A 20,871-nucleotide genomic window follows, 5' to 3' on the forward strand; every position below is an offset into this window, starting at 1 on the left:
GTAATTGTCAAAGACAAGATGAGTGACAAATTCATCAATTAATTTGTTGATTATAGCTAGCAGCGGTTAAACTTTAACAGTGATTACTGAGGTAATTACTAGATAAGGTTACTGGATGAAATAACAGAGGTTAGAAGGGCACTTCAGTGATGTCATAATTGTTTAGCATTAACTGCTTGCTGACTAAGACTTTACATTTGAGATCAATGCCAGGGCTGGACTGATCAGTTTAGGATTGGATGTTTTAGAAGAAGTGCCAAGTTACCACCATTAGCTGGTCTATTGAATAGTTATATTTATACATGTCTATAGTCAGCAATGTTTCCAGAAGTTACACATTCTGGCTCTAATGGCTGGTTGGTCCCTTTGCCTTCCTCTCGGAGTCATGATGTGGAGTTGCCGGCGTTGGACCGGTGTGGGCACAACACCAGCTTAAAGTCCAACAGGTTTATTTGGAATCACGAGCTTTCAGAGCACTGTTCCTTCATCAGATGAGTGGTCACTCCGAAAGCTCGTGACTCCAAATAAACCTGTTGGATTTTAACCTGGTGTTGTGAGACTCCTTACTGTTCTTCTGGGAGGATTGTGAAATCAGCGATGGACCTCCGTCTGCAGCGGCGCTCCGTTGGTTCTGGGTGCTCCTCCTCCTGTGACATTTCCTCTTCCATGCAAGTATCTGTCTCTAAATGGGCCACCTTAAATCTCATCACTTTTGTTGTCAGGGAAACTTGCAGATCGAGCTGGCAAAACCTTACAAAATTAACTTCTGTAATCTCTTGTCTCTGTCTCTCTCACTCTTGATGTAGAGATTCCAGCGTTGGACTGGGGTAAACACAGTAAGCAGTCTCACAATACCAGGTTAGAGTCCAACCAGCTTATTTGATAGTAATCCCACAAGCTTTCGGAAATGGTGTTCCTTCGTCAGGTGTGTGACGAACTGACAAAGGAACACCATTTCCGAAAGCTTGTGGGATTACTATCAAATAAACTGGTTGGACTCTAACCTGGTATTGTGAGACTGCTTACTGCGTCTCTCACTCTTTCCAGTTATGGCTCAGTTGGTTGTGCTTTTAGTCTCTGGGCTGCAAGGTCCCAGGTTCAAGTCTCACTTCAAGACTTGAGCATTAAACTAAAGGCTGACACTCTGGCGCAGTACTGAAGGAGCGTTGCACTGTTGGTGATGCCATCTCTTTTTGGATTAAACAGTAAACTAAATTCTTGCCTTCCCTTTCTGATCACCATGCAAAATTCGATTTAATATTTTTGTAGAATGGCAGTGAGTTATTCCCAATGTCCTGACCAATATGCTTCTCTCGATCCATCACAAAAAAGCAGATTACCTGGCCATTGCTGGGAGTTTGCTATGTGCAATCGACCTGATTTGATTTGATTTGACTTATTATTGTCACATGTATTGGAATACAGTGAAAAGTATTGTTTCTTGCTTGCTATACAGACATAGCGTACCATTCATAGAGTACATGAGGAGAAGGAAAGGAGAGGGTGCAGAACGTAGTATTACTGTCATAGCTAGGGTGTAGAGAAAGATCACCTTAATATAAAGTACGTCTATTCAAAAGCCTGATGGCAGCGGGGAAGAAGCTGTTCTTGAGTCAGTTGGTACTTGACCTCAGACTTTTGTATCTTTTTCCTGTGCTTTCTGTGTTGCATCTGTAAAATTGATGAGTATTGTAGCAGACATGCCAAATTTCCTTAGCTTCCTGAGAAAGAAGAGGCATTGGTGGGCTTTCTTAACTATAGTGTTGGCATGGAGGGACCAGGACAGGTTGTTGGTGATCCAGCCACCTAGAAACTTGAAGCTCACGACCGTTTCCACTTCATCCCTGCTGATGTAGGCAAGGGTATGTGCTCCACTATGATTCCTGAAGTTGATGACTATCTTTTTCGTTTTACTGACATTGAGGGAGAGATTATTGTTGTTGCACCAGTTCACCAGGTTCTCTTTCCTGTATTCCGTCTCAACGTTGTTTGAGATCCAACCTACCACGGTGATGTCATCAGCAAACTTGTAAATCGAGTTGGAAGGGAATTTGGCCACGCAGTCGTAGTTGTATAAGGAGTGTTTCTACAATACAATGACAAACACATTCAAAATACTTAATTAGCTATAAAGCACTTTGCGGTATCTATTGATCATGGAAAGCTGTACATGTGTGCAAATTTTTTTTGTTGAATTTTACAACGAGTGCACAAAGAACTCCTGGAGCTTCTGCCACAAGGACTGTTACCAGAATTACTAAACAATCTGAGACCAAAACAAAGCCAAAGGACTGAAGATCTTTGTGTGAAAGATTTTTACATCTTTAATTCCTGAAAAATTCCACATTCAGGTAAACCTGGTCTACTAATGTTATCCACTGCGGTGACTGATTCTATAACTGAGTATGGAGCAGGGGTGGGGTGTGGTGGGGGCTTGCTGGCGTTGTGGTCACCTATTAGCCACCTCTCGTCTCCAATAGCAATCTCTGCCGCCGTCTTCTCCCCACCTCTCCCTGTCTGAGATACCATCACAACCACAACCATTCCCTTCAGCTTCCATCCACAGTCCTTTCCAACTGTAACTGTGTTGAAATGTATAAAAAGCGATACACTGGTATAATAGGTATATCATTGGATTACTGGGCTGCTATTAGTGGATGGGTTATTGGATATCGGCTGCTGTTGGATGCGGAAAGTGAATTCCGTCGTGGTTTAAGAGCATGAATTATGTTTAAGTGAATCAGGTGGTCAGCAGGTGGAATGAGCAAAAGCTATTCAATTGCTGTAAAAATCTCAATGATCCTCTTCAGGGAGGGAAACTTTGCCCAGAATAAAAACAGAAAATGCTAGAAATGCTCAGCAGGTCAGGCAGCATCTGTGGAGGGATACATTAGGGGGAATTTTCTCATTTCCTGCCCCCCCCCCGCCACAGGAATCGTAGTGGACAAGGGGCAAATGGACCAGGAAAAGGTCTACTGACCTCGGGCAGGATTTTCTGGTTTCTGGTAAGCACGGCTGGAAAATCTCGCCCCATGAGTTAATGTTTGAGATTCCACTGCTGGAGCAAAGGAAATTGAGGATGGTCGAGAGACCACAAGGCTTAGGAACAGAAGTAGGCCATTCAGCCCATCGAGTCTGCACTGCCATTCAAAGAGACCAGGACTAATCTGATTTAATAATCCTCAACTCCATTTTCCTACCTTATCCCACCAACCGTTGATTCCCTTACTGATTAAAAATCTGTCTATCTCAGCCTTGGACATGCTAAAGGACCCAGCCTCTACAGTGGTAAAGAATTCCACAGATTCACTACCCTGTGAAGAAATTCCTCCTCATCTCTGTTTTAAATGGTTGACCCCTGATTCTGAGATTATACCCTCTGGTTCTAGACTCTCCCATACGGGGAAAGAACCTTTCAGCATTCACCCTGTCCAAACCCCAGAGAGTCCCACATGTCTCAATAAGATCGCCTTTCATCTGAGCACAGGCCTAACCTATTCAAACTCGTCTCATAAGAAAATCCCTCCATGCATGGGATCAAACTAGTGAACCTTCTTTGGATTGCCTCCAATGTCAGAATTGGAGGAGCAGAGAGATCTCGGAGGGTTGTATGTCTGGTGGTGTTTGCAGTGGGGAGGCAGGGGCATAGTGGTATTGTTGCTGGACTAGTAACCCAGAGACACAGGGGGTAATGCTCTGGGGAAACTTGATTCACATCCCACCATGGCAGATGGTGAAATTTGAATTCAATAAAAACCTAAAATGAAAAGTCTAATAATTGAACCATTGCCGTAAAAACCCACTGATGTCCATTAGGGAGGGAAATCTGTCATCCTTACCCAGTCTGACCTACATGTGACTCCAGATCCACAGAAATGTGGTTGACTTTTAAATGCCCTCAGCAATGGGTAATAAATGCTGGCCCAATCAGTGATGCCTATATCCTATGAACGATTAAAAAAAAATGTTAGAGGAGTACGAGGCCATTGAGGGACCTAAAAACCTGGATGAGAATTATGAAGTCAAGGCATTGTTGTAATGACGGCTAATTCAAGCCAGAGGCTGCAGGAATTAATGAACTAACAGGAATGGGTGTGAGTTACAGGTGGCAGAGATTTGGATAAACTCAGGTTTATAGTTTGAAATTATTTGCGAGTGTGATTAATTTGCATTGAGTTGTGAAATCTAAAGATACTCATGTAAATGAGAAGCAGCAAGATTTCCATAATTGAATTTGTGTCAACCTGATAACTCCTCCAATAAGTACTGGGAATCACACCAGGGATCTTCATAGCAATATAGGACGATTTAATCGAGGCATCTGTGCATTGAATCTTTTTATTATTCTTCAAAAATTTCAAATTATTAAACTAGAAAGAGTGCAGAAAAGATTTACTGGAATGCTACCAGGACTCGATGGTTTGAGTTATAAGGAGAGGCTGGATAGATTGGGACTTTTTCCTCTGGAGAATAGAAGGCTGAGAGGTGATCTTATAGAGGTCTATACAATAATGAGGGGCATAGATCAGCTAGGTAGTCAATATCTTTTTCAAAAATAGGGGAGTCTAAAACTAGAGGGCATAGGTTTAAGGGGAGAGATACAATAGAGTCCAGAGGGGCAATTTTTTCACACAGAGGGTGGTGAGTGTCTGGAACGAGCTGCCAGAGGTAGTAGTAGAGGCGGGTACAATTTTGTCTTTTAAAAACCATAGTGACAGTTACATGGGTAAGATGGGTATTGAGGGATATGGGCCAAATGCGGGCAACTGGGGCCAAATGTGGGCAACTGGGACTAGCTTCAGGGTTTTAAATAAGGTCATCGTGGACAAGTTGGGTCGAAGGGCCTGTCTCCATGCTGTAAACTTGTGTGACTGTATGACTCTATGACATTTGGTAACAGTAACCTACAGGATTAATGCATCGAATTTCAAATTCTCATCCTTAACAGAAATGCCTACATGTCCTCACTTGACCAATGCCCTCTCCAGCCTTTTGCCCATTAATTTAGGGTTTTGATATTCAACCTCCCCAACAGTCGTCGAAGCCCAATTTTCGGAAACTCCCTTCCTAAACCATCTCCACGTCAGAGGGAAGGGGGTGATCTGTGCTGGCCACTTGGGTGTGTTGGTGGGATGGGGTTGTCCGGGGTAGGGGGTCAGGTCAGGACTGCCAGGGGAGGGGAGGATTGGGACAGCCCGGGGGCAGCGAGAGTAGGATGGCAGGTGTCAGGGAGATTTGTGGCTGGTCAGGGGAGTGGGGACATCGGGGCTTGCCTGGAGAGGTCCAGGAAGCCAACGATTAAGGGATGTGGGGTCGGAGGGGCAGCATTGCGGAGTTGCAGGACTGGCCACTGATTGGGCTGGCTAGCGATCAGGAGGCCAGCAGTGCGGGGCCACTGTACATGTGCCGGTCTTGGCGCTGACAGATTGGCACATGCGCAGTGGCGCACTCAGCGCTATGCTGCCGGCCTCTCCAGCAGGAAAAAACCCCATCCACTGATTTTTAGAAGGAATCCTGCTCGGGCACTCTGCAGTGCTCAGAGTGCCAGAGATTCATTCTGAAAATCCTGCTAGAATAACCAGCAGGAGTTACTCCTGTTTTCATGCGAATTTGGCACTTGGAATTTTTTGGGGAGAATCTTGTTTGTAAATGTCAGTATGATTAGCTTCGATTTTAACCTCAGACTCCAACTATCTTTATTCTGGGTGTGAGTGCTCATGTTATATAATACTTTTTAGGGTTGCTAATCCCTAAAGCAGCAGTATGTGCCTTTGAGTGTGAATGCTGTCTCAAGGGATCCAGGCTTCTGAATGATGTAATTTTCTCAGCTACATGTAACAAATACTTCTGTGTCTTACAGTTTTCAGAATAAGTCATTTAGAAAGGCTAAAATTGAAAAGGATACAGGGCCTTGTTTGATCTTCTTCAAGAAAGTGAGATTTTCACTGCGTGGAGTTCATAAAAATGCAGGATTTAATAAACATTCTGTCAGGTCTGATGGTTTTCAGTACAGCTTAAAATACAGAGAAATTGTTTGGTGAATAGACCAGTGTGGGACAAGTTACCAATTGTCACAGCAGGGGACTGTGAAATAAGATAAAAGCAAAATACGGCAGATGCTGGAATCTGAAAGAGAAACAGAACATACTGGAAAATCTCAGCAGGTCTGACAGCATCTGTGGAGAGAGAATAGAGCCAACATTTCGAGTCTGGATGACCCTTCACGAAAGTTCCAAGACCGGGAAAATCCCACTCAAGATCAACGGATCGTTACACGGTTTTCCCTCACCACACACCAACCCCCCCCCCACCCCCCATGGTATTATCACAACACATTAGGGGGAATTTTACCACTCCTCTGGTCACAGGAATTGTAATGGGCTGGAGACAGAGCATGCTAAGGTCCGTTGACCACGAATGGGGTTTTCCAATTTTGGGACCTGCACAGTTGGAAAATCCTGCCCATTGTTTCAATACCTCTGCCATTTCCTCATTCCGAGTTTACATTTTGCCTGCTTGTCATTCTAATGCATTAATAGTGATTTTAGCCACTCATACTTATTTTTATATACTCATAAAACAGAGGTTAGCACTCCTGCGTCACAGTGCCAGAGACCTGGGTTTGATTCCTGGCTTGGGTCATTGTCTGCGTGGAGTTTGCATGTCCTCCGTGTATCTGAATGAGTTTCCTCTGGGTGCTCCGGTTTCCTCCCACAGTCGAAAAGATGTGCTCATTCGGTGCATTGGCTATGCTAAATTCTCCCTCAATGGCCAACCAATTTTAAGGCCCGCCTGTCTCTTACATTGGAGCTAGTGGGGATCTTCCATTAATGGCTGTTGTATGTTTATTGATGTCTCCTTTTTACATTTACAGGCGATTCGGTCCGCCTTGTTGGCCAACAAGGGGCATACACATGAAGGGACGTGCCAGGGCTGCTCTTGGATGTTGTTTTGAGAGTTGCCTAGTGCTTCACGTCATTATTGTATGCTTAAATCGGACCAATTGACAGGCAACACGACAGCTCAGTAACTATCACCGTTTGCTGTGCAGTAACAGGGACCCAGGTTGGATCTCCGGCTTGGGGCAGTGTCTGTGGGAGTTTGCACATTCCGTGCTTGCGTGGGTTTTCTCTGGGTGCCCCGGTTTCTTTCCACACCCCAAAAATGTGCTTTTAGGTTGTTTGGTGTCAATAAATGGTCCCTAAATTGGATCTCCCTTAATGTGGTGCACATTTAATTCCCTAAATTTGCACCCCTTTATTGTGGAGTCCACTAGATGTTGTGGACAGAAGAACAAGATGTAGACAGAAGTCATAGGTAGAAGGACTTGAATAAGGCACTCACTGAGTGTTAAAATGGGCAGCACGGGCTGGTAGGGCCAATTTCCTATGCTGTGCTGTTCTTTGTAGCCAAACAGGTGCTGGAGTGTGACAACTGGGAGATTTTCGCAGTAATTTGATTGCAATGTTAATGTAAGCTTATTTGTGACACTGACAAATAAACTTTAAAAGCTCTAATAATGTGTTTTTATGTTACTGGCTAGCTTACCCACGTGTTATTTTTTCCCCCCTTTTTAACCAACTTTGTTGCCCTTTGCTTTTTACTAAAATGTTCCCAATCCTTAAATTTGTTCCTGGGGTTGTTTTTGCAACATTGTAAGCCTCCTCTTTAAGCCAATACTACTCTTAACTCTGTGAGCTATAGATGGATCTACCATGCTGTGTTTTTGTTTTTTAATGTAATGTATTTTTGTGAGACATTTTAAATTGTTTATTCAAACTTTTCCCACTGTTAATTTACCTCCCTCCCAGTCTAATTGCCCAGTTTTACCTTGGTCAGTTCTCCCCCATACCTATGTAATTTCTTTAACATTAAGATTCTTGTTTGTGATTGGAGTATTGTGATGATACTGTGCCATTAAGAAATGTACTTAGATCATGTTTCTTGTGAAGGGTATATTTAAAATTCAGCTGTTTAAAATGTGCCAAATTTGTCTGCTCCAGACAGTGCATGTACTGAGAACATAAAAGAATAATTGATCTGAGATAATGGAGTGTTTGTTTTAAGATGAGTTAAAGCATTTATCTATTTAGGATTTTCCCTTGGGGGTTTAAATGTGATTGAGTGACAAAAGAAATAATAGATAGAGTTAAGCTTACAGGGAGCACTACTGCCTCACAATGTCAGGGACCCAGGTTCAATTCCCAGCTTAGGTCACTGCTTTTGTGGAGTTTGCATGTTCTCCCTGAGTCTGAGGGCTTGCTCTGGGTGTTCCTGTTTCCTCCCACACTCCAAAGAGGAGGAGGTTTGGTTGATTGGCTATGCTAAAGTGATCCTTACTGTCAGGGTAAATATGTAGGGTTTTGGGGATAGGGCCTGGGTGGAGTTGTTGTTGGTGCATGCAGACTCAATGGGCAGAATGGCCTCCTCCTGCATTGTAGGGGTTCTGTGATTCTATAGATAAGCAGTTAATGTTCACCCCTTTGGAAGAGGTAAACAAAAACTACCTGAGAAGCTTTGCCCTGTAACTGAAACCACTTCCAATTAATTTCACTATCCTCAGGGATTTGCTATACCAGCTGGTGTGGTCATGTGGCAATCCAGCCAGTGGCTGGGATGTGCTCTGATGGCTCAGCTCCTGCTGAGTGAAGCTGGGCTCTCCATGGTTGAATCTGTGAGGAAATTGGGCTTAGCCATTGGGAGTCTGACCTGAGAACATTGTAGAGACATCCCTGGGAAAGGAATGCATTTTTCCACTACATGTGGAGAAAGGGTAGCTGGACAAATATACATTTCCTCTTCAACGCAAGTATTTTTGAAAACCAAATACTTGTTTGCATTTCCAAGAGGAGACAGTTACAGAATTGTTTCTCTGTCAATGGCCTACTTCTGCTCCTATTTTGCATGTCTGCATCTTAAACAGACAAGCATTGTCTCACTCCTAGCCTGTCCAGTTTGAAATTCATGCAGGAGATTGTAATCGGCTTTAAAAGACCAATTTGCTTTTTCCTGTAAGTAAACAGTTCCACTCAGACTGAACTCACATTTATAGTGATAGTTAATCATTGCTTTCAGAATTCTGTATGCAAAACATTCAATTGAAGTGCACTATCTGCTACATAAAAGCTGTAGATTATTTTCCATGCAAGTGGCAGCAATCCAAGTATCACTTGTTGTCAGTCTTTCGGGCCAAACCAAGCAAACTTAAATTACATTCGGACAAAGAAAAAGGGGCAGCTCCCCAAAAGGAAGGGGAATGGCCTGAACAGAAAAAAGGAAAGTATCACTTGTTGGCAGTTCAGTAAAGGGCATGCTTTAAAAGGTGTCAGCATTGGGAGGGGGTGGTGCAGTTTACCTCAGCTGGGTGTACAGCTGAGGTGTGATGCAGAGAAATGACAATAGCAGGTTCTGGCTGAGGTCATTTCTGAAAAGGTTCTCCCTTCTCAAACTTGCACCTTAAAAAAAGGTGGTGAACTTCTGGTAAAATCCCCACCCTTGGTTGCCTACAGGTTACTCTCCCCCACTGTCACTTCAATTCCAAGCAGGTGATAAATTCTGACTAACAGAAAAAACCCTAACTGGGGAATAAGAACAAAAATACATGTTTACAGCAATATCCATTTAAGTGGTTTTAATTCCATTTTCCAGTCCCATAAAGCCATTGAGTCTGTACCGACCCTTCTGCTCTACTTCTGTGCATTTACCATGGCCAATCCACCTAACCTACACCTCCTTGAAACATGGTTAGAACCCCATGCAAACTTCACCATAGGCCAGAATTGAACCTGGGTTCCTAGTGTTGAGGTAGCTATGCTAACCACTTTGCCACTTGTGCATTGATCTATAGTTTGACAAGTCATAAATAGGGATCATGGAAGTGTTTTGCATTTTTGTAGAAGATTCCTTTAAGTGATGGAAACAGAGGAAAAACTTCATGAAAAAGAACTTTATTGCAAATAGTTCACAAGTTAACATGTAAAAAAAATTACTACAAAAAACAATTCAAGCACCTACTGCAATCCAATCAGGACAGCAGTTAGGAGATCCTTCAGTTCATTAGCACATTTGAGAATCGACTGGTAACAGAATCCAGACGCTCATTTAAGTCCAGTTATTGCAGATAGGTCCCCCTTTAGGGCTCATTAGGTGGGCATCCAAACATTTGTTTTCACAGTCCCAAAGTCTTTATAAATTAAAATTCAGATGTTAAAAATGTCCTGTTGAAGGCTGTACACAAGGTCATTAGATTCTGCAGCTGCTGTGCAAAGCATGGGTTCAGAGTCATTGTTCTCACATTTTTGAAGATGAGAGTGTTGTGCCAGTAAGGGTACAAGTTGCATCAGTAGTCAGGCACAAGATGTTTCTCACACTAGATGAGAAGGACCACCTATGCCAAGTTTCAGTGACAAAAGTTACTTTTGACAAAATACTTGATCTAGTTAACCAGTGTTCCAAGGGACAATGGTTATGATGTACACAGCCTTCAAATGATGTTTATTTCAAAGCAACAAGAGTTGCTTTATTCATAAAAGCAGAATACTTGCTAACTTGATAAAAAGAGGAATCCCAAATACATCTTTTAAGACTCCAAGCAAAATAGCCATTACAGCTGGATAGAAGCAAACAGTTGCTGTGCTAAATAGGTGGCCAGACAGGTTTCTGTCCCCCTCCAATCTTTAGTCCACAGCTGACGTAGTGGGAGTTTAAGGGTTTGACAAAGATGGCTGCAGGTTCAAGGAAGGAACTAGATTATTCAAACACCAGGTAATTACAGAAATTTGTCATTTCCACCACCCACCCCCCCCAGAAAATATAACCAAAGAGCAAGAAGACAAATTGAATTAGGACCTTATTCCCCCATCTCCAAAAAAGGTGAAATATAAATAACTGGAGAAGTGTGACAACCTCCTCCCCAATAATTAACTTCTCCATTGTCAAAGTGAACTGTGACAAGAACAATGATTCCCTACCCACCAAAAACAAGTTAACCAGTTGATCAAAAGTGCTTAAGTGCCAGAGAGAAGCCATTGGCTTTGCTGGTTAGGCAGAACCAGTGGATTACAAGTGTTAAACTTTATAGTGTTTTGGAAGCCTCTTACCACCTGCATAGTTCTTGGTCTGTTACCCAAGTGATGTGCTGATGAAAGTAAAAATATACATAGTTTACCACCTTTTGAGATGAAAGTGAGCACTTGGATCACAATGTTTAACAAAAAAAAAAGAAAGTGCTAACACCTTGCCCCAAGAATATCAAGAGTCCCCAGACTTAAAATTATAGCTTTGTTTGCAACCCTCAGAGATTGAGTGACTCGAATCCAGTTGAGTTACAGCAGCACAACAAACCAGCTGACAGTCACACTTAACCCTCAAGTCTGTGGCTGGAGCATTATCCGTTGCACCAGAGAGAGAGACACCAAACCTCATGTAAACTAAGATACACTTCTTGTTGCGATTGGTCCCTCCTGTGGAAGAGGTTTAAAAGGTGGCTTTCAAAGTCACATTGAACAATTTTGTTCTCAATTGATGCATCTTCCAAGTTCAAGGAAGAGAGAGAGTGAGCTGTCTGTCCAAATGGTGCACAGTACCAGCTCTTCCTTCCAACCTATCTGTTCAAGGTTGATATGGTTGAAGGAGTGCTGACTGGGCCAGATGTTGGCAGAGGACTGCTCTTACAGATCAGATTCCCTGTGGCAATCGCATACCGGAGAGGCCATAACACAATGCTGAGGAAAATGATCAGGAATAGTATAAACAGAGCCATTCTCTTCCAATCACAAAACAAGCCAAAACAACTTAAGAGTCTGGGGTCCACTGCTACTGCAGGTGGAGATGAATTTGCTTGCTTGCTTTCACCAATATCAATACAAATACAAGAATCAGAGTTACCAAGCTCCTTGGAGTTCTTGCAGCAGAGTTTCTTGCCTTCCATCCACACCTTTTCCTCCAGTTGCAGCTCAGGGGGCAGTTTGGATAGCAGCTCCTGGCTGGTTCTTAAGGCAGGGGTACCATCAGCAGGCAATGGTGTCTGGACCCTGCAGAGGGGGCAGGTGATAGAGGTCTCATCTTCTGGTATGGTGGCCATGAGTCTGGACAGACACTCCAAGCAGAAGGAGTGCTGACATTCAAGTAACTTGGGAGTCTTGAAGGTGTTGTCATAGGAGCTGAAGCAGATGGTACATTCCAGACCCCCCTCAGAGTTCCCATCAGGGCTTTCTACAACAGAAGAGACTTCACTGTGCCACACTTCAGTTGAAAGAGACATTGCACACCTGAGGGAGAAGCAAAAAAAAATTATAAAATGTCAAAAGGTGGTTGATTTTTCCTGAAGGGTGACAAATGTTGCTGAGTCTTAATTAAAACTAACATTGCTTTCAATCAAGTTTTAAACTGCAGACACTAACTTTGAAGAACACACCTTGAGGAAGTCTGATCCCAAATGTAACTAATACCAAGTAAGATTCCTGTTTATTTCAATAACAAGTCAGTCAGCCAACGATAGAAGGTTCAGTGCCAAGAATCTGCCACTTTACAGAACAAAGCCCAAGTGAAGTAGAGAGCAACAAATTTACTGCTGCACACAAAGTCAGCAAGTGTCCTAGCTCATTAATGAGATTGTTACTGCAGTAATTTTTCTACCATCAAAAGGAGGATTTTCACTGCAACTTCATTGCAGTAATGCAAGCCTACTTGTAACGCTAATAAATAAACCCTATTCGGGTGGGGTGGGGGGTGGTGGTGGAATAGCCAAGGTGAATTTGGGAAGGGAAGTGACCAGGCAAAAATGAAACTCGGTCTTGCATCCGTCAACATTGGATAGTGGCCAATCACAACAAATAGGTGCACTCTACACTAAAGAAATTGAACCAAGTGAAACTTGCAGTGAGTCAGTGAAACTGTCCATCTTCCTGAAACTAAATCTTCTTGCCATGGGCAATGGAGAATTTCCAAAAAGCTTTCTGAAATAAACTCCCAAAATAGGGAAATGAGTTTTTAAAGTTTATTTATTAGTGTCACAAGTAGGCTTACATTAACACTAAAGTTGCCACACTCCAGCACCTGTTCAGGTACACAGGGAGAATTTAGCATGGTCAATGCAGCTAACCCACACATCTGTCAGACTGTAGGAGGAAACCCACACAGACATGGTGAGAATGTGCAACCACCACACAGGCAGTGACCCAAGCCAGGAATTGAACCTGGGTCCCTGGCACCATGAAGCAGCAGTGCTACTCAGGATGATAGAAATTGATTACAGCTACATGGATTTGGGCCAGTGTCTGTGGGAGTTTGCGCATTCTCCCCAGGTGCTCTGGTTTCCTCCCATACCCCAAAGATGTGCTATTAGGCTGATCGGAGGTAATAAGTTATCCCTAAATTAGTCTCCCTCAATGTGGAATGCCATAAACAATAGATAAGGGTCATGGTGGAGTACTGGTAATGTTAAAATGGTGGCACAGGCTCGTTGGGCCAAAGGGCCTGTTTTTGCTCTTTGTTCTTTGCTTTTACAATGTAAAGAGTGGAGAGGGTGGAGGAAGCTGTGAATAGAAATGGAGAGAAGGCAGGGTAGACATATATACAAGTGGGAGCCATACCCAAAGCCTTCCCTGGTCAGAAAGGAATTTAAAAAGCAGAGGTCAGAAGTCATGAACTAGGCCATTTACTTCCAAAATGGCATAAAACTATTGCTCAGACATTTTAAAATCCTCAGATTCTGATAAACATTCAGATGATCTGAGAGCTGAATTAAGTCCTAAATTCTCACTGAAAAAGATTCCAAATTGTTAGGTTTTTTTGGGGGGAGTGGGAGAAGGAGAATCATCACAGTGTGCATCAGGAAAACAGCTGGCGGATGGATATCAAAATGATTCTTTGCATTTCCAAAACCCCAAGCTGGTTATCATTCTCCCTCTCTACCCCACACTCACCTACCCCCCCCCCCCCCCAAAGAGGAACAGGTGCCCAGGAACACAGTGAGATGAGTTTCTCCCCTCTCCATCACTGTCAGTTTGATTTTTAACTACAACTCAATACAGAAAGTTGGATTTATTACTGTCAAATGCGGTACACAGCAAAAGTATTACTTCTTGCACACTATACAGACAAAGCATACTATTTCAGAGAGAAAGGTGTATAGAATGCAGTGTTATAGTCATAGCTAGGGGTAGAGAGAGAAAGATTAACTTAATGGCAGGTGGGTCCATTCAAAAGTCTGACAGCAGCAGTGAAGAGGCTGTTCTTGAGTCGGCTGGTACGTTATTTCAGACTCAGACACACATACACGGATTGTTGGTTTCAGTTAGGAGGCCAAAAAGGAAAATCGTCTCGCCAGCTCCTTTCAATACAACTGATCTGGTTTAATTCCCCTCGTTCTACTGTCTACCCCCAACGGAGGATTATCCAACTCAAAAAAAAACCAGAACTAAAACAAAATATCCTTTAAACAATAAATACACATCCTCACAGAAAACTGATACATGAGTTACCGAATGCTAACTATTAGCTTTGTAAAAGTAGCAATTTACAGTGGAAATTACAAAGTAAGAAATTACAAAGATTGGAAGTAGCAGCCAGTAGTGGGAATAAGTTAGTCAGTGGGAAAGTTAAAACTAATATTTACCCCTCAGTCAAATGGGACTTTTTAAAAATTAATCGGCCTTAAGAAGTTTTACTTTGTGAACACTAAAGTTTATTGACAACTGAAGTTATCAAACTGCTCTTTAGTTAGTTTATAACTCAAGAATTGACACCATCCGTCAAGACAATTTAAACTGAATTCAGATAATTAACTTACAAAGTCTATTTAATAGAACTGTTGACAGAAATACCTTTGTCCTGGATGCTCAGAGCGCGGAGCTAGGGTCCTGAAACCTCCTGCAATGAGATTGAATGAATGTCTGATATCTTCCCGCCGCTTGTGTGTGTTTTTATTTATAGGGAAGCGGCTGGAGTCTATTTCCTTGTTCTCAACTGAACAGGTTCAGGGACGGCTGCTTCTGACTGGCTTCTACACGACCGTGGGCTGACCCGTGACGAGATTTCTCTCCAATCAATCTCTCACCCCCAGGAACATCCCCGCCTCTGAGTCAGTCACTTATTCAATCCACGTTTCCACCAACCAGGGTGATGCAGGAGAGGGGAAAGTGTTTCAAATATAAAATAAATAACGAAAACGCTGCCACAAAGAGGTAGAGTGGTTATGGACGGAGAGAGGAGGTAAATATTATTGTGGAGTCTCAATAACCAGTGAGTTTACTTTATCCAACTCCAGTGCAGATTATTTTTCAACCTGTTCTAAACACAAAGGCAAGTCTGCCTTCTTTAAATTTGGGTTTCAACATGACAAGCTGCGAACAAGCTGTCTAATTTTATTAGACTTCTGGGATATCAGAGTCTGCATGCTTAACCACCCACCTGACTGTGGTTTTTAAAGGAATTAATCTTTCTTACTTTAATCTCCCCGCTCATCTTACTTCTATGTAACTTCATTGGGTTTTACAGCACAGAAAGAGGCCCTTCAGCCCTTCATGTCTGTGCCACCCATCAAGCACCTATCTATTCTAATCCCATTTTGCAGCACTTGGTCCATAGCCTTGTATGCGGTGACGTTTCAAGTGCTAACTAAATGCTTCTTAAATGTTGTGAGGGTTCCTGTCTAGTCATTGATAATCGTAGAGTCCCTGCAGTGCAGAAAGAGGTCATTCAGCCCATCGAGTCTGCACCAACTCTCCAATAGAGCATCTAACCCAGGCCCTATCCTCGTGACCCTACATATTCACTCTGCTAATCTTTCCAACCCAGACACCCTGGGACATTAAGGGGCAATGTAGCATAGCCAATCAATCTAATCCTCACATCTGTGGGCTGTGGGAGAAAACTGGAGGAAACCCATGCAGACACAGGGAGGATGTGCAACTCCACACAAACAGTCCCCTTGAGGTCGGAATTGAACCCAGGTCCCTGGCACTGTGAGGCAGCAATGCCAATCACTGTGCCATCTCTATCACACTATCTGGCAGTGAGTTCCAGACACCCACAGCCCTCTGAGTAAAAAAGAGTTCCTTCAAATCCCCTCTAAATCTCCTGCCCCTTATCTTAAATCTACTCCCCATTCTTCTATGATTACCACAATGACAGGTCGCAATCCATTACTGTGAGAATTTCTGGCCATTCAATCTCTGGACCTGGGTAAGAGTGGCATTTATTTCTCATTGCTCTGGAGAGTCTGACTTCTTTTCATAGTATCCCTAAGGTGCAGAAGGAGGCTATTCGGCCCATCAAAGTCGTCACCGACTCCCCGACAGACAATCTTGCCTCAGCCCTCTCTACCCCACACGTTTCCCATGGCTAATCCATCTAACCTACACATTTTGGGAAAATAAAAGACAACTTAGCAATCCACCCAACCTGCACATCTCTGGTCTGAGGGAGGAAACTGGAGCACCCGGAGGAAACCCACACAGACACAGGGAGAACTTGCAAACTCCACACAGACAGTGACCCCGAGGCTGGAATCAAACCTGGGTCTCTGGATCTGTGAGGTAGCAGTGCTAATCACTGTGCCACCATGCTGCCCACTCCTGGTGAGCTATTCCTTCTCCGACCCCATTTCCCTCCCTCCCTTCCCTCCCCTCAGTCTTCAGGGACTGACTACCCAGAGAGGAAACCAGAACACCCGAAGGAAACCCACGCAGACATGGGGAGAACGTGCAGAATCCACACAGACTCAAGGTGGGAATCGAATCTGGGTCCCTGGCACTGTGAGGCAACAGTGCCAACTACTATGCCACCATGCTGCCCCATGAGTTCATCCCCTCATCGACACATGTTAGGGATCGAAGTTAAACTGCTGTTAGCCCTCTGTTCACTCGCTTAACACTGAAAGGCATTTCCAGCTAATTCTAATAAAATCTATTCTTGCAGCTTTTGAGGTTTCAGCTTAATAGCGTTGCTTTTTTTAAAAAGATAGGAAGTGCCAGTGAGTGGAGAGAAGGCCAGCGTTGAATTAATGGCTGCTTGGTGTAGCTCACTAACTCACTGAACATCTATGAAAAGCGCAACTCTTGTTAATTGTATGATCACTGACCTATTATTGAGCTGATGACGTTAGATGCCGTTTAAATAGAGACGTAACATTGACTGAGCTTCCTAAATTCTGACTGGCTAAGGGTCGTGTGCGGGGTTAGTTACCATAACGATTATTTCTTTGTGTTTTTCCAGGAGATCCAGCTTCAATACAATGACCCAGCGCAGCTTCAGAATGAATGCCAACAATATTTATTTGTGTAAAACATCCAGGGTGAGCCACCTAAAATACAAATGACCAGTTCAAATGGTATTTACAACTAATTACAGATTGTGAAGGTTTACTGATGATAGGGAGGACTTTGAAACATGACGATGTCGCGTTTGTTACGTGTTGAACCTTAAAGCACGTTGTCACATAATCAGAGCAGAAAGTGTTGTGTTGTATTTTCATTGTTGTGCTACCTGACCAGAACCTGGCTTTGTGAATAAACTATATTTCTCTTTGCACTAAACTACTGCCTTTCCAACCTCCTTCAGAGAGCACCAGACTTCGCCCAAGTATCATTGTTTATAGGTGGCTCCTGAGTTAATTGAATCCCTACATTGCAGGAGGCCATCCAGCCCATCAAGTCTGCACCAAACACAATCCCACCCAGGCCCTATTCCTGTAACCCCTTTTATTTACCCTGCTAATCCCCCAGTCAGTAGGGTTAATTTAGCACAGCCAATCAACCTAACCTGCACTTCTTTGGACGGTGGGAGAAAATCGGAGGAAACCCACTGGAGGTTTGAGTGGAGTGCAGTTCAGTTCCACATCAAGACAGGAATACTTCTGTTTTTCTCTTGCATAAAATGTATAGGCAGAATTTTCTCATTCCGCCCGCCACGGAAATCATAGCGGGACACGGACCATGAAAGGGTCTGTTGACCTCCGGTGGGATTTTCCGATCTTGGGGCGAGCGCAGCCAGAAAATCCCACCCTCAGAGCAGGATTATCTCCTCGGGAGACTAAGTCCCATGGAAGTGGTCAGAAGGTGGAATGGTTGCCGCTGTGCCAAATCCCCCAGCCCCAATCTCATGAGTTATGCAACCGTGTGTTTTGCATTGGATTCATGATGGGGCAGATCTACTGACTCCGAATCCACTATCCTACCCAGGCGCCCAACATCATTGGCCCTCTGTTGAAGAAAGAAGATGGAGGTCCTGAAAATGAAGATCGATCTCTGGGAGAACTCTAAGGCTGGAGGATGGAACTCCCTGGGAACAAAGGTGGATCTTCAGGAACATTCTAAGGCTGGAAGATGGATCTCCCACCAGGACACCAAATCTGGAAGCTCCACATGCAGATGTTCCCCCCACCCAGCACTTGTGTTCTAGGATCCAGGGTTGCTGGCGACCTCCAGCCCAAACTTCGGAGGTGGCCCCAGGCATTCCTCAGGTGAGTCCCAACAACTGCATGCCAAATGTGTTTTGTGCCAGTGTGTTTTCCCACTAGCGCTATGGAGGGTTGGGCACGGGTGCTTTGGGATTCATCCGCATCCAATTAATGGGATGCAGAGGAAGTTAACATCAGCCTCCAGTGAGCTTCCTGATTCAACATGGCGGGAACGAGCAGAGGATCCCACTGTAAACTCACACCATCTTAAAACTGACTTTTGAGCCCGTTGTTGAATTCTCCACCCTGCCCATTACTGATCACACCTGCAGGACCTTGGGAGAATACCACCCATAGTCTATTGTAATTCAAAAGCTGGCTCTGGGTAGCAATATTCTTTATGTCCTTCTCTCTTGGTTATCAGCAATAATCAACCAGTTGATTTGTAGACAAGGTTCCACTCACAGTTGCAAAAGTTATATGTGGATTTCAACTCATACACTTTAGTGAATGGACAAAGAGGAATGGTATGGATTATTACAAGACAATTCCTGTTTCAAGTTCTTTGCTGTTTTTCTCTGGGAGTCTTGTAAATGATGTGGAGATGCCAGCATTGGATGGGGTAGGCACTGTAAGAAATCTCACAACACCAGGTTAAAGTCCAACAGGTTTATTTGGTAAATCTTTTTGTGTCTTTATGTGCCCTGTCTGTGAACAGAACTCCGACTTACCTGACGAAGGAGCAGCACTCCAAAAGGTGGTGGCTTTTGCTTCTAGGTAAACCTGTTGGATTTTAACCTGATGTTGTGAGATTTCACTGCGTTGACCGACATATTGCCAGAGGTGTCTCACAGTCATTAGATGTGAGATCAGGAAAGGTTATAAATAGATCATCTAAACCAATTAATCAATATTTTTCCTAAATGGATATTATTTATAAACATGTTATGATGATTTTTTTGAGATACAAAGTATGGTCCAGTCCTTGATTTGATTTGATTTAAGATTGTCACATGCGATACAGTGAAAAGTATTGTTTCTTGTGCGCCTATATAGTTAAAACATACCATTCATTGAGGAAAAGGAAAGGATTGGGTGCAAGATATAGGGCAGGGTTTTACGGCTTCGCTCAAGCTGAAACCGTGAAATCTCATGCGGGGTCAACAGACCTTTCCATGGTCTGATCTTCATCCGCTCCAATTCCCGTGGTGATGGGACGGTAAAATTCCGGCCATAGGTTTACAGTTACGGGTCGGGAGAAGAGAAAGAGCAGCTCAATACGTGACAGCATCATTCAAAGGTCTATTTGACAGCAGGGAAGAAGCTGTTCTTGAGTCTGTTGGCATGTGTTTTCAGACTTTTGTATCTTTTTCCCCGACAGAAGAGGGTAGAAGACAATATGTCCGGGGTGTGTGGGGATCCTTGATTATACTGGCTGCTTTCCCAAGGAAGTGATGGAGTCAAAGGATGGGAGGCTGGTTTGTGTGGTGAGTAACACAATTGTAATTGCTGGGACTATCCTGACAATCTTTTCTAAACAAGGGTGTAACATTTGCAACTCTCCAGTGCTCTGGCACCGCCCCTGGGGTCTAGGGAAGATTGTGGTCAGTGCCGCTGCAATTTCCATTCTCATTCCCTTCAATATCCTTGATGCACTCCAGGACTTGATAGCCAAGGGAGGTGGGTTCATACCTTGGCAAACACGTTGAGTATCAACTTGCAAATCCTTCCAACATTTGCCTGTGGCAGATGGTAAGAGTGGGAGAGGTTCCTGTGCCGGAATTTTACCGGCACACCCAGCCGGGAATTGGGGTGGGCAAGGCTTGCAGAACAGCATTTGCCGTTGGGCCTCGGGTGGGATCTTACGAGTCTCGGGTGGGCAAGACGAATAAATTCCGGCATTGGCCTGTCACCTGCCTGTTAACAGCCAAATCACTGCAGTACCTTGCCAGGCATAACCATAGACCCTTCCGGCTAGGGTTGCCAATGTGCCCTTAGGGCATGGTGCCTAAGAGGAAAATGCAGGAAGAGACTTGGGGCCACTGTGGAGGGCACAAGTCATGGGACAAAGTCTTAAACAGGTCAGCATTACGTCGCCCACATACCAGGAGAAAAGAAAGATCTTGCTCAAGTTTTATTGTTAAAATATAGGTCAGTAATTCCTGGCTCCATAAGACTGCTTGTCACTGATATCAAATAGCACAATTTCAATCCCTCAGTGAATAGGGACAAGGGATTATGAAGGCACTGAGAAAATTAGGTCAGGTTAGTAGGATTGAGATTACAGTATCGACTAAATTGACGCAAGGAATGTAACTCATACCAGCCTGGGATAGGGTTGGGGGGCATTGTCCGAGAAGACACAGTGAAAAGTATCTTTCTTGCATGCTATATGTATACTGTTCATAGATTACATAGGGAAGAAGGAAAGGAGAGGGCGCAGAATGTAGTGTCACGGACATAACTAGGGT

General features: G+C 43.7%; 1 protein-coding gene across 1 annotated transcript; it reads right to left on the reverse strand.

Moving 5' to 3' along the window:
- Nucleotides 1-9,931: 9,931 nt before the first annotated feature.
- rnf223 (ring finger protein 223) lies at nucleotides 9,932-14,975 on the reverse strand. The gene is made up of 2 exons (XM_080215267.1): nucleotides 14,826-14,975; nucleotides 9,932-12,269 (listed from the first exon to the last, which is right to left on the reverse strand). Exon 2 carries the CDS (start codon nucleotides 12,260-12,262, stop codon nucleotides 11,603-11,605), a length of 660 nt encoding a protein of 219 aa, XP_080071393.1. The 5' UTR covers nucleotides 12,263-12,269; nucleotides 14,826-14,975; the 3' UTR covers nucleotides 9,932-11,602.
- Between the last annotated feature and the right edge of the window lie 5,896 nt (nucleotides 14,976-20,871).

This window comes from Carcharhinus amblyrhynchos, chromosome 30, assembly GCF_965287045.1.
Source record: "Carcharhinus amblyrhynchos chromosome 30, sCarAmb.v2.hapA, whole genome shotgun sequence".
Classification (NCBI taxonomy): domain Eukaryota; kingdom Metazoa; phylum Chordata; class Chondrichthyes; order Carcharhiniformes; family Carcharhinidae; genus Carcharhinus; species Carcharhinus amblyrhynchos.